The sequence below is a fragment of the Orbicella franksi genome, chromosome 7 (genome assembly GCF_964199315.1).
Source record: "Orbicella franksi chromosome 7, jaOrbFran1.1, whole genome shotgun sequence".
In the NCBI taxonomy this organism is placed as follows: domain Eukaryota; kingdom Metazoa; phylum Cnidaria; class Anthozoa; order Scleractinia; family Merulinidae; genus Orbicella; species Orbicella franksi.
Window position 1 is genome coordinate 30,447,540 of NC_138151.1, and position 11,994 is coordinate 30,459,533.

General features: G+C 36.7%; 1 protein-coding gene across 2 annotated transcripts; it reads right to left on the reverse strand.

Moving 5' to 3' along the window:
• Positions 1–1,377: 1,377 nt before the first annotated feature.
• On the reverse strand, positions 1,378–10,470 carry LOC145491969 (uncharacterized). Of its 2 annotated transcripts, XM_081471274.1 has the most exons (7): positions 10,407–10,470; positions 8,041–8,536; positions 7,433–7,597; positions 6,958–7,011; positions 6,375–6,425; positions 5,724–5,784; positions 1,378–2,322 (listed from the first exon to the last, which is right to left on the reverse strand). In XM_081471274.1, exons 2-7 carry the CDS (start codon positions 8,509–8,511, stop codon positions 1,994–1,996), a joined length of 1,131 nt encoding a protein of 376 aa, XP_081327400.1. In that variant the 5' UTR covers positions 8,512–8,536; positions 10,407–10,470; the 3' UTR covers positions 1,378–1,993. The 2 variants fall into 2 exon arrangements, with proteins under 2 accessions (XP_081327400.1, XP_081327399.1); XM_081471273.1 differs by lacking the exon at positions 10,407–10,470 and having other exon boundaries at positions 8,041–8,833.
• Positions 10,471–11,994: the final 1,524 nt, after the last annotated feature.

Below are 11,994 nucleotides of genomic sequence, written 5' to 3' on the forward strand. Positions count from 1 at the left end.
AGTAGTCAACGCATTAAAAAAAAAAGCAAAAAAAAAAACAATAATCAATTTGCTGCGCATTTTTTTCTTTCACTTTAGCTTTTATATCGGTTTTTACTATCGGAAGCCTACTTTGCTGCTTATCTAGCGTATTGTACGAATCATTAAGTCCAAGATAGACCATAGAAAATGGCAGCTGTCGTGAAGCTGTCCGTCATATTACGTCATCATTCCATGCATGTAAAGGATCTTGATTTAAATATGCTATAAGTCCTCCAAATTTCAATCTTAGCTTAGACACTCTGAGGCTTACAAACCCACAATTTCTAAACATCATCACAATTATGGCCTCATATTCATCACGAGGTCAGATGCCATTTGTTACAGGACACGAGCAGGGCATGCTACATGGCAACAGGTCCCATGCGACTAAAGTTGTACAATCTAAATCGTCCCTCACAAAATGTAATTTTAAGGTCTCAAAGTAAGGTTGCTCACCAACCACGTACTCGCTCAGGAAAAGCTCTGCCCACTTGCATGTTGAAACTTGTAATCCTTAACTAAGAAGTCATGCGTTGAAATTAAAACTCTCAGTTTTCACCCCGGCTATAGTATTATTAAACGATAAAGGTTAATAAAATCACTTTGTCTATGACAATTATATCATCTTATACTTCACTAAAATGTCGATAAACACGATTATAAGAACATGTTTTTAAGATGTCGTGTTTTAACTGTGACAACACATCCCCGCTTGATAATTTCAGTTCTATGGAAAGGTCCAGGAATCCCGAGTGACACTGGCGTCCCGTAGAGTTTCGGGTTCCTGTATGTGGAGCGACGTTCGATGTAGAGTCATCGGAATTTAAGACAAAAGAAAAATTCTACCAACAGAAAGTAACAAATTGGAATGAAGAGGGTCTCGTCTGGGCGTTCCTTGTAAGTAAGAAACTGTACTAAGGGTGGAGACTGTGATGTTTAGGCTCTTTGAATTTATTCAAATGTATTAAGGAATTTTAAGAAAAAGACCAAAATTCCGTGTTATAGTTATCAGAAGTTTAAGGCTTTGATACTTTAAGCCGGTTTATGGTACAGCATTGAGAAGTTTGAACTGCTCCAACACACAAAAGCCCTTTTATCCCTAGAATTTGCCCCCAAACTCAGGGTTATCAGCATTGGCATGAATCACAAATTTGTCAAGTCACCATGTAGCAAGCAATTCAGATCTGCCTTTTTTATTTGCAAAATTAAGTAAGGTGGAATTGTTTATAATTATTTTCAATAACATAACTTTAATTAAAAGCTAAATTACGTCGTATTTTTTAATGTTACACAGGAGTCCTTAACATGTAATCTTTGACTTACCCTTTTTTAAAGGCTGCCGTGTTTTAATTTTAAATACTTACCTCAGGAATGGAAATAATTTAGCATTTGAACCCAGGGCTTGTTAATGTTTGACTGTCTTTTTTTTTTTACGAAAATGTAGCAGAATTCTTCGTCGATTGTAGCTTTCCAGGACACATGACAGATCTAAACAAGGTTGATGTTCAAACCGAAAATGTGCATTGTTTCATTTAAGGTATAGCTAGAGAGCTCCCTGTATAGAGCTGTTTCTAGAGAGGTTGTCTTACCAAAACGTAAAAGCGCACGCGACAATGTGAGAAAGTATTATGGGTAATGCTTCCTAGTCACTATGAACTTCAATCAAACATCGTTAAAATATTAGTACCCCTTGTACCATTTGCATCGTTGGGTGCGCTTTTACGCTTTTCTGAAAAAAATCTTTATGGGAACGGCTGTATTCTGCCACTGACTGTGTTTGTTGTGGTTTCCAGCACGCGGAGACTTGATTTCCCTTACTGTATCTCTAAATTCTCTCGGAACTTACATAAGAGGATTTTAAAATAAACTCAGGAATTAAAATAGAAGAATATTAAAAACAGCTTACTAGAGTTCATTAAAAGAGATCTGATTAGACTCTGGGACTGCCAAGGTTCCTGTTTGTCATCTCTTCTTATAATTCATACGCGCCTAAAAAGTTGACGGTGTGGTCACCTTCTATAGTCCCGTGACCCAGGAGTCTCACGGTTACCACGCTTGCCTTTTTCATTACCAAAACTGCTCCAGAGTATGTGGCTTCTTCGCCCTTCACAACTTTAGAGAGGTAAATATTCCCGTCGACTAGTATCTCAAATCCAGTCCTGTCGTTATCGGTTTGAAGGAAATGGAACTGACAGTAAACAAAGTAGCGGCCATCTCGTGGTATTTCCAGTGAATCGTTTGTTGATTTTACTCCTCCAGCGAGATGGGAAGTTGGACATGTTGAACACCAGCGAGAGAATTCTGTACATTAAAAACGAAAAAAAAACAAAACTATTACGTTATACATAACTTCATGGGTAAATCTAAAACTTTAATTTCTGATTGAATAAGAGAACATGAGAATAATTTTGTTCTACCGATTTTGCGAATAACAGCTGTTGGGGTGTCTTATGAATAGAATGGATATCTGATGAATACTTTGACTTTGTTTGCCTACATTTTCATTGCAGTTAATTCGAATTTTCATTGACAATTTTAGAAGCCAGATTGTGGCGTGTTTTTACCAGGAAATAGGATCCTTTGTTTTCCTTCACCGTGCGCTTTGTAATCAATCACAAATAAAGAATGCTTTAGCGCCCAAGTTGTTGCCGCTATATTATAAAAGAATTGGTTCATGCTTTTAGCTGTGCATATATCGAGTTATGGTACAGCTGTTCGCAAGCTAAGCATGAACCAACTCTTTAATATATATTCAAGGTAGTGATATGACGTTGAAAAATGTGAAACAAAATTAATATAGGAAGAATTCCTAAGGTAACCATGTAGCACCTTTACAGCAAAGAACGTGTTAACCTCATTCATTCATTCATTCATTCATTCTTTCTTTCTTTCATTCTTTCATTCATTCATTCTTTCATTCTTTCATTCTTTCATTCTTTCCTTCTTTCCTTCTTTCCTTCTTTCATTCTTTCATTCTTTCATTCTTTCATTCTTTCATTCTTTCATTCTTTCATGCTTTCATGCTTTCATGCTTTCATGCTTTCATGCTTTCATGCTTTCATGCTTTCATGCTTTCATTCTTTCATTCTTTCATTCTTTCATTCTTTCATTCTTTCATTCTTTCATTCTTTCATTCTTTCATTCTTTCATTCTTTCATTCTTTCATTCTTTCATTCTTTCATTCTTTCATTCTTTCATTCTTTCATTCTTTCATTCTTTCATTCTTTCATTCTTTCATTCTTTCATTCTTTCGTTCTTTCATTCATTCATTCATTCTTTCATTCATTCATTCATTCATTCATTCTTCCATTCATTCATTCATTCTTTCATTCATTCATTCTTTCATTCATTCATTCTTTCATTCATTCATTCTTTCATTCATTCATTCATTCATTCTTTCATTCATTCTTTCATTCATTCATTCTTTCATTCATTCATTCTTTCATTCATTCTTTCATTCATTCATTCATTCTTTCATTCATTCATTCATTCTTTCATTCATTCATTCATTCATTCATTCTTTCATTCATTCATTCATTCTTTCATTCATTCATTCTTTCATTCATTCTTTCATTCATTCTTTCATTCATTCATTCATTCATTCATTCTTTCATTCATTCATTCTTTCATTCATTCATTCTTTCATTCATTCATTCATTCATTCTTTCATTCTTTCATTCATTCATTCTTTCATTCATTCATTCTTTCATTCTTTCATTCTTTCATTCTTTCATTCATTCATTCTTTCATTCTTTCATTCTTTCATTCTTTCATTCATTCATTCATTCATTTATTCATTCATTCTTTCATTCTTTCATTCTTTCATTCTTTCATTCTTTCATTCTTTCATTCTTTCATTCTTTCATTCTTTCATTCTTTCATTCTTTCATTCTTTCATTCTTTCATTCTTTCATTCTTTCATTCTTTCATTCTTTCATTCTTTCATTCTTTCATTCTTTCATTCTTTCATTCTTTCATTCTTTCATTCTTTCATTCTTTCATTCTTTCATTCTTTCATTCTTTCATTCTTTCATTCTTTCATTCATTCATTCTTTCATTCATTCATTCTTTCATTCATTCATTCATTCATTCATTCATACGTACAGTCGAACATCTCTAATACGGACACCGAATTAGAGAGGTGTCCGTCTTGGAGAGGTCACTATGATGACGTCACTTTTAAGTCTGTATTGTATTTGCATTTGTAAATGTAAGTTTTGCAAACAAACATTTTGGCATGTTCTGGTATTGATAAAGTGTCGATGTTTGTGTAACCGCCCACAGGAAATGGTATATACCGCAAACTATCGACATCTGGTCCCCGAAGAGTCCGTAATAAAGAGGTTAAATTTTATATGAATTTGCTCCCTAGGGCCGAGATTTAGTGTTCGTTGTCCATTTTAGAGAGGGTCCGCATTATGGAGTTTCTTTTAGAGGAAATGTATGAGAATTTTGTTGTCACATATGAAACTGTCCGTAATAGAGTGGTGTCCGTATCAGAGAAAGAGGTTCGAATGTATAGAGGATCGTATGTTACAGAATTAAGCAGTAAAAAAATCACAGGTTCATGTGTTCATGTTCAGGTTCAACTCAAGTTTTTGAAGAGTTAAGGTGGCTCTGAATCGTCTCAACAGAATTTCTTTTTTAACTTTGTAAACAGTTGCATTATATTATGCTTATCCCATTGATAATAATGAAAAAAAAAAATGGGGGTCACCTTGCTCGTTCATGAGTTTCAGAAGTGCTTAAAACTAAAATTAAGGGTTTATAAACAGGTCATACCGTTGCCATGATAACCAATTACTGGTTTTCAGTGTCACGCAATTCAAAATAGATCAAAATAAAAATGAAAACCGGTCAATAGATAAAGTCCAGAATCTGGGAAATGAAAGAAGGTAAATATGCAAAGACTCTCGCCAAAATTAATTCTGGTCACGGCAGTTTTTCTTATGCGAGATATGCGGAAAAATTTTTTAACCAAATTTATAGAAATTTGTATGGAGACGCCATGCTGGTGGCGGCCGGAAACCAACAGAAACATCTGTCACTAAGTTTTGCAATAAAAGCGTGAATTTATCCCTCGAGGAACTCTAAAACATCAAAATAATGCTTTATCTAAGACATGAACTCTTCAGATGGCCAAGTTCCCCAAAATAAGTCACTTTTTTAACCATCATAACAGCTCTCTAGGACGTCATGTAAATGCCGCGTCACGCAAAAGCTTAGAAATTCAAGCGTAGTGTATCACAAAACCAAGAACCCATTCGAAGCGAAAATTTGTATGAATATTAGTTTTCAGCTGCTCTTATACATCATTTAAGTAAAATCTTAGGAAGATCAATGGTATTGTGGTTCGAATTTTGGTGACGTCATGTAAAAACCAGCTATCGTGTCAGGAAATTGAAATCAACATGTCCACCAATGATTGGCAAGTTTTTCGATACCATGATCGTGGCATCAACCAATATAGTGTGGTTATAATGGCCCATCAAAATATTCGTCTTGGAAAGTACTGGAAACTGTTTTGAGTCACCTTAAGGTGAATCTGAAACCATTATTTTAGCATCACTTGTTAAACAGTGGTAGTATTCATCCTTCAAAGTATAACTGTTACAAAAGTGCTGAAAACTGTTGCCAGCCTCCCTAAGTAATTGCAACTGTTATGTATACAACGCGATAATAATGTTAAAAGCTAGACTCACGAAGGCCGTCTGAGAAGCGAAATGGTCCTCCATCTCCAGTTACATGACCAGAAGGTTTCTCCTTAAAAATATATACATATATTAATACCTCACATTAAAAGACTTCAGGGCCGGGTTGTTCGAAAGCCGGTTAACCCTAACCCAAGTTTAAAACTTAATCGAGGTGTCAATTTTTGTTGTGTAAGAATGTTTTTCTCTGCTTATGTTTAGTGTGGTTCGCAAGCTCAAAACTGAAGGACAATGATATAACCAGAAAACCTCACGGAAAAACTACAAAACTGAACTCAAAATTCTCGCTAATCCTGGGTAAGCTTTATCAGGCTTTGGACAACCCGACCCAATACTTGTATTCTTTTACGTACATTTTATTTCTGATGTAACCCAGAGAGAAGGATCAAATATGATCGGTCGTTACCTTGAACTTTCTCTAGTTTTAAGTGCATCTCATGAAAAGTCGTATAGGAAATTTGTTCTACAACTTGGTATTCAAAGCAGTGAAACATATTACGAGTATACCAATATAGAAAGAAACTAGATATGTCCGTCAATCAATCAATCAATCAATCAATCAATAAGAAATGGAGAGTTTATTATCTTGCGTTGCAATTTTCTTTTCTCCCGACAACTGGTAGTCAGTTAAGCTTCTCTTACCTCACTGCGTTGAGAAGCATCATCACGCATGCCCGGAGCTTCAGGGCACTTCTAAAATAAATAAGTTAATAATAGAATGATAGATTGACTGGCTTGAAAACGCTTTAAAATCAGTCATGATTCCCTTTAATCAATGAACAAAGAGGGAAGACAGAGCAGCCAAAGAAAAGCATCTGTTTACTAAACGTTGATGTTAACGATTTTTTCAAGCATTTTTCAGTGCGTTTTGCAGTTCAGTCGGATTTTTTAGTGGGGCGAAAACATGACAGAGCGTTCTCTCAACAGAGTAGATTTGGGAAAAGTTCGCTTTAGGCAAGGTATATAATCTCAGCGATCTTGCAATGCCTCTCGGCGAACGCCATGTTTCCATGTACATATGCCTTGTGAACTGTTTTAACTGATAAAATATCACGTATTGTGATGATAGATTATATTTTATTGGGTATTGAGTCCTTGTAGTCTGTTTATTTTGGCTTCCAGAGGGGCTCACTTGGTCGTAGTTCTGGATAACAAACTTTAAAGCAAACTCCCTTCTCAGCTAAAAATGTGAAAGCAACTAAGCATTAATTTTTTTTAAACATACCCTTGATCCTGAGGATCCAGGAGGTCCTGGGGGACCAGCATATCCGGGATCACCCTAAGGAAAGGAGATTTGCTAGTTTTTATCATATTTTTCTATCATATTGATTTATCATATTGTTCTACACAGCGAGCTGGCACCAGTATGGCTGGGCAATTTGACTTCAATCGGTCTGCTAAATGTAATTCCACTCCGCGAAAGATCATTAGTTCATTCAGCGAAATCAACGTCTTCTAATTTAGGATACTCGCTAATACGTATTCAACGTGCATTTTCGACAAATAATTAAACTGGTCCTGCGATAAAATGCTTATACCTTGCTAAGCGGAGGCTGGACGAATTTTTTGGGGGTTTTCCTTTACTGGTCATTCACAAAGGGAACCCTCCTCTTATAAGATAAATCCTCTAATAATTCTTATCAAACAAGCGTTTAACATGTTAGACGGAGGCTTAACAAAATGTGTCTATCGCTTTCTACCTTGAGACCATCTCTTCCATCTCTACCGTCTTTTCCATCTTTCCCATCTCTACCATCTTTTCCTTTTAGCAGGGGAGCCATCTTCCTAACAAAACTTTCAAGCCACATTGGATTGAACTCCAAAGGCTTTGCGTCTTCAGATTTTTTTGACAGTGATATAACACCCTATAAGAAAAAAAAAAAAAGAAAATTAATGAAGGGAAAGTGTTGAGTATTTTTATTGCTGAAATACGTCAAACTCGAAAGACTGTGTTTGAACACATTCGAGTCAAAATAAAGTTAAGTATTATGTATTTCCAAAAAAAGAGAAGAGCTGTTAAAAATACGACGCACAGCGCAGTATTTTTGACGCATCCTGAGGTGTTTGGAAATGTAGTCAAACACTGTTTTGAGTGTTCAATATATCTTCTCAATCGAAACTAAAACTGAGGAAAAAAAGGTAGAATTATAATCGTAACAATATATATCCAAACACTGTCACGGTCATGATTTCCTCTGTTTAAACTTTATGAATTATCAACGAGTTTAAGAATTTTTTTCCTTTTCCTCCCTGATGCATATAGCGTACTGTTTGTAATATAAGTAATACATTTTGTTGTTCCACTTACTCTTTCCTTTATATCGTTTGATGTCCTTTTGTGCACCCTTTGTTCATTTGGAAGTCCAACCATGGCTTGCTGTAGTCTGACTGGACTTGTGTCAACACCCATGTAGTTGTTTAACATACCCAAGCCATCAGGAATCTGACGTTTGTCGATTGAATGTTCTCTCTCCTCTCCAGATGATTTTTCCTCCAATCTTCGTTTCCTTGCCAAACTGGCAAATTTGTCGTGGTAATTCTCATTCATCTGGTCGTCGTATCTAACGTCAATGCTTCGTCGCCTCCGCACAAGGTGCAGAGCTTCGTGAATTAATGCACTTGGATTGGCTGTAAGTTCTCTAGCTTTACGCCTAGTCAAGCGTGAGGCATCGGTACTTGCACTGTCGTGAATTTTGTCCCCTTGACATCTCACCACAAAAATTGGAGTGGCTATCAGAGTTAGCAAAATCGTGGAACGCCTTGAAAATCCCATCGTCATTGTTTAGTGTAGGTTTAGGTAAATACTAAAAGAGGGACAGAAAACAAAATTGCGAGAGATGAGCTACATAATTCAGTTACTACCAACCAGTTTGCTATTCCTGCTACCTTGTTTAAATGTCTGCATAGTCCCTATAGGCTTACTGACTGAATGATGGAAAGAACCCACTGTTCTTGAGACACCCACCGTGAATCAATCGACTACACCTACTGACCGCCACGAACGATTTAACAACAATTACTTTTATTTAGTTCAGTAACCATAACAGTCTGATCATCACCCAGTGGCTTCCCATGCATGACTAACGATGACCTGAAATGACGTTGTTCTGCTTCTATCTCCTCGTGGGATGTACCCGTCTGTGCATTAAAGTAGAAAAAGGTAATTTAAGAGTGATGCTAAAACTTATCTTCTCAAAGTACAACTAGAGGGACAAGGCTAGGGCCAAAGCCAAGCTTCCCGGTCATCTTATAATGCTTAATCTATAGAGGTCACCGTACCTCACCGAGACAAGGTCACACTTCAAGTTAATTGAGTAAATTACGGACTACTTGGAAAACCTCAGGGGAACCTTTTCGATCGTATCCGTGCCATACCTGTAGTATAACACATGTTCATTTATTGCACCAGGTTGTTCACAGCGTCGCATGTAACGGGGTTAAATCAATGGAAAAAAATATCAATATCAAAAAATATCAAATATTCTGGTTGGGTTCGTGATACGTACTTGAAGCAAGGGCAACAATTGGTTTCGCCAGGCTGTTCACAGCGTCGCATGTAGCGGGGTTATATCAATAGAAAAGGAAAAGCGTATCTATCAAATCTTTTGGTTGGGCTCGTGACACTTGAAGCGGTAAAGCGGTCTTGACAAGGGCAACAAGGGGTTCACCGTAAATTAAGAGACCAACAGAGTCAAGAAGCCGTAGAACCACCTGCTGTTGGTGATTTCAATTAATTCAATTACAGCGAGGCCGACGTTTACCCGCGTCCAAACAATAGCTGATAGCAAACAAAGACCTTCGTTGAAACTGAGAATAGAATAATTTTTCGGTGCAAATGCTCATACAATTATACAACAGAGACTACCATTGAAATATTGTCACTTTTAAACCCCTTCTGTGAATCAGACAGCCCTTAAGCAGGTTGACCACGGGGGGTCAACGGATCATTTGAACAAAATAATATGGGGCGAGCGCCATATTGGTTAATGTTAGGTTACTATTTAATTCGTATAAGGGGCAGTTTTGAAAAACAATCTTACTTAGTTTTCCAAAAATAAGTTCTAAAAATTAAGACCGTTTACAAACTTTCCACTAGTTCAGTAGCAACTTTAAAGTAACGCGCCATTTCCAGAACCTTTTTAACTCTTGTGTAAAAATATTTATATCTCAGCGCTAGATGAATAGCGTGAAAGGGAGGCGATAAAAGAGGTATCACAGTAAGGCTATTCGTAGTTTACTGCTACTGCTGTGATAGAATAATCACTTTTTGATTTGGATTTAAACTTCTGAGTCTAGCTCACTTGCAATAATGCCGTTCGCCTCCGATTACCTACCAACCGAGAGAACCATGACAACGCGCGCAACTCCCACATCGATAGGAATGAACAGGTGTTTATCTTTAAGGTCGGGGTAATGCTGTAAATGTCTTACATCTTTGATATCGTTAACTATCGGCCCTACAAAACTGATATTTCCCCTGAGGAAGGAATGTATGCCAGCATCAAAATGCTAATTGGAATCAGCTCTGGTGCCAATCACATTAGCTTCTTTGGCCACTACCGTCTTCTGAAGCAGGTACTCAAGTGTTAAATCAAATTTAATAACCGGTGTTTTCCGAAAAAAAACGATAGTCAACTCCGAGCCTTTTGTAAAATTAAACGAATGAAGACTTACCTGGACATTACCCCGTCACGTTTAGTCCGGATTTCTGCATCCTAAAGAGTGCTTTGGAGCATTTTACAGTCAGCGATATCCACTGCGTGCTTCGTTAAACTCGAATGTACTTCTTTTGAAGCATTACCTATTCTTACACAGACTTGGCAGGTGGTTGTCAGCCTTAAAGTTGGGAAATTGACTCCTTAACCGGGTTTACATTAAGCATTTTCATTGAAAATAGTGAACATGTTGAGGTTTTGAGGTGGAATGAACACAGCCTTTTACAAGCGAAGACGCAATGCAGTGGCATCTGGCATTTCCATTCTTGGGGGGTTGGATGTAGCGAAAAGAAGACAAGTTTTCATGCTTGATCAGGGCTATTTTCTGTCATAATCAAATGTTTTTCGATTTTGCTACGCAAGGTCAGATTCTTACAATTGCATTGCCTTCTTTTTAGTGTTTTGTACGACATTTTCCAACGGTTGAGCCAGCGGTCCATAACATGTTTGAATACGAGGCAATTTAAATATGTAATTCCGACTAACTAAAATACAATGAAATGCCTATAAACACTCAAAGGCTGAAAGGAATTTTGAAAAATTTAAACAAGCTTCGTTTAAGACGAGTATGTGTTTGTTTGCCTGTGCTGTTCCTTTATCGCAGCAACAATCCGGGGTTTGGAATTCAGTTTCGATGAAACCCCGCTAAGAACGTAGATTCTGCCATTGTGCTTGTCACTTTCGTTTGAAAAGCTGCCACTCTCACCTAATTGAATTGACATGGTTCGTTTGCATATAACCATTGACTTAACCCATCGACATGGAACTGCGTGTGAAACCATCGCGAACTACATGTGGATACTATGTTTTGGAGGTAATGATGTAAATAGACAAACAATCCTTAGGGTTTGAGAGTTCGATCTTACCTTGATTGATCAAGCTCACAACAGGTTTTCAGTGTCTGGATGTGTCTTGTTAATGTTCCATAAAACAATCTCAATAAATTTAGAAAACTCGTGTTCGTTCTTAGCTACATGCCTTGAGTCGTATTCTTAGATATATCTGCTGTGTAACTTGATTCGTATCATAATTGCAGTTAAGATGACTTAACACATTTTAAGGGCTATCACTTTACTTTGTAAAGTCATTGAACTAAACAAAAGTTTATTACATGTTTGTGTTAGTTTTTGTTTGTTTGCTTGTTTGCTTATATTTTATCTTTTCCCACTTTGGATTTTGGTCAGCTTTCATTGACCAATGTGACACGGTATTTCCTTATCAAAAAATCAAGAAAGAAGAAGGTCGGTCAATATAATCAAATCAACCAATCAGAATGTTTCATTACCATATTATATTTTGTACATATTGGACCTGATAAAGCTTGTACAGCTCTGTTTAAAATAAATATGAATTCGTACAACCGCAAACATTTATAAACCTATGGTGGCTGAATATCTGTCCATGGTCATCGTTTCTAGCTATGCAGGCCTAGCTTTGAATCAGTCGTACTGTTAAATAGCTATGCGGTGACCAAATATCATCGGTCCTTGTTCTTGGTTTTTAATTAATTAGGGAAAATTTAATGTATTGACACTCAGAGGAACGCA

What these genes read in the sequence shown, in the direction of transcription:
- LOC145491969 (XM_081471274.1), bottom strand. Translation starts at nt 8,511, where the DNA reads ATGACGATGGGATTTTCAAGGCGTTCCACGATTTTGCTAACTCTGATA. An exon ending in CTGGATCCTCAGGATCAAGG is followed by an intron (nt 6,426 to 6,957) that starts GTATGTTTAAAA and finishes TATTTATTTTAG; the next exon opens with AAGTGCCCTGAAGCTCCGGG. An exon ending in ATGCTTCTCAACGCAGTGAG is followed by an intron (nt 5,785 to 6,374) that starts GTAAGAGAAGCT and finishes TATATTTTTAAG; the next exon opens with GAGAAACCTTCTGGTCATGT.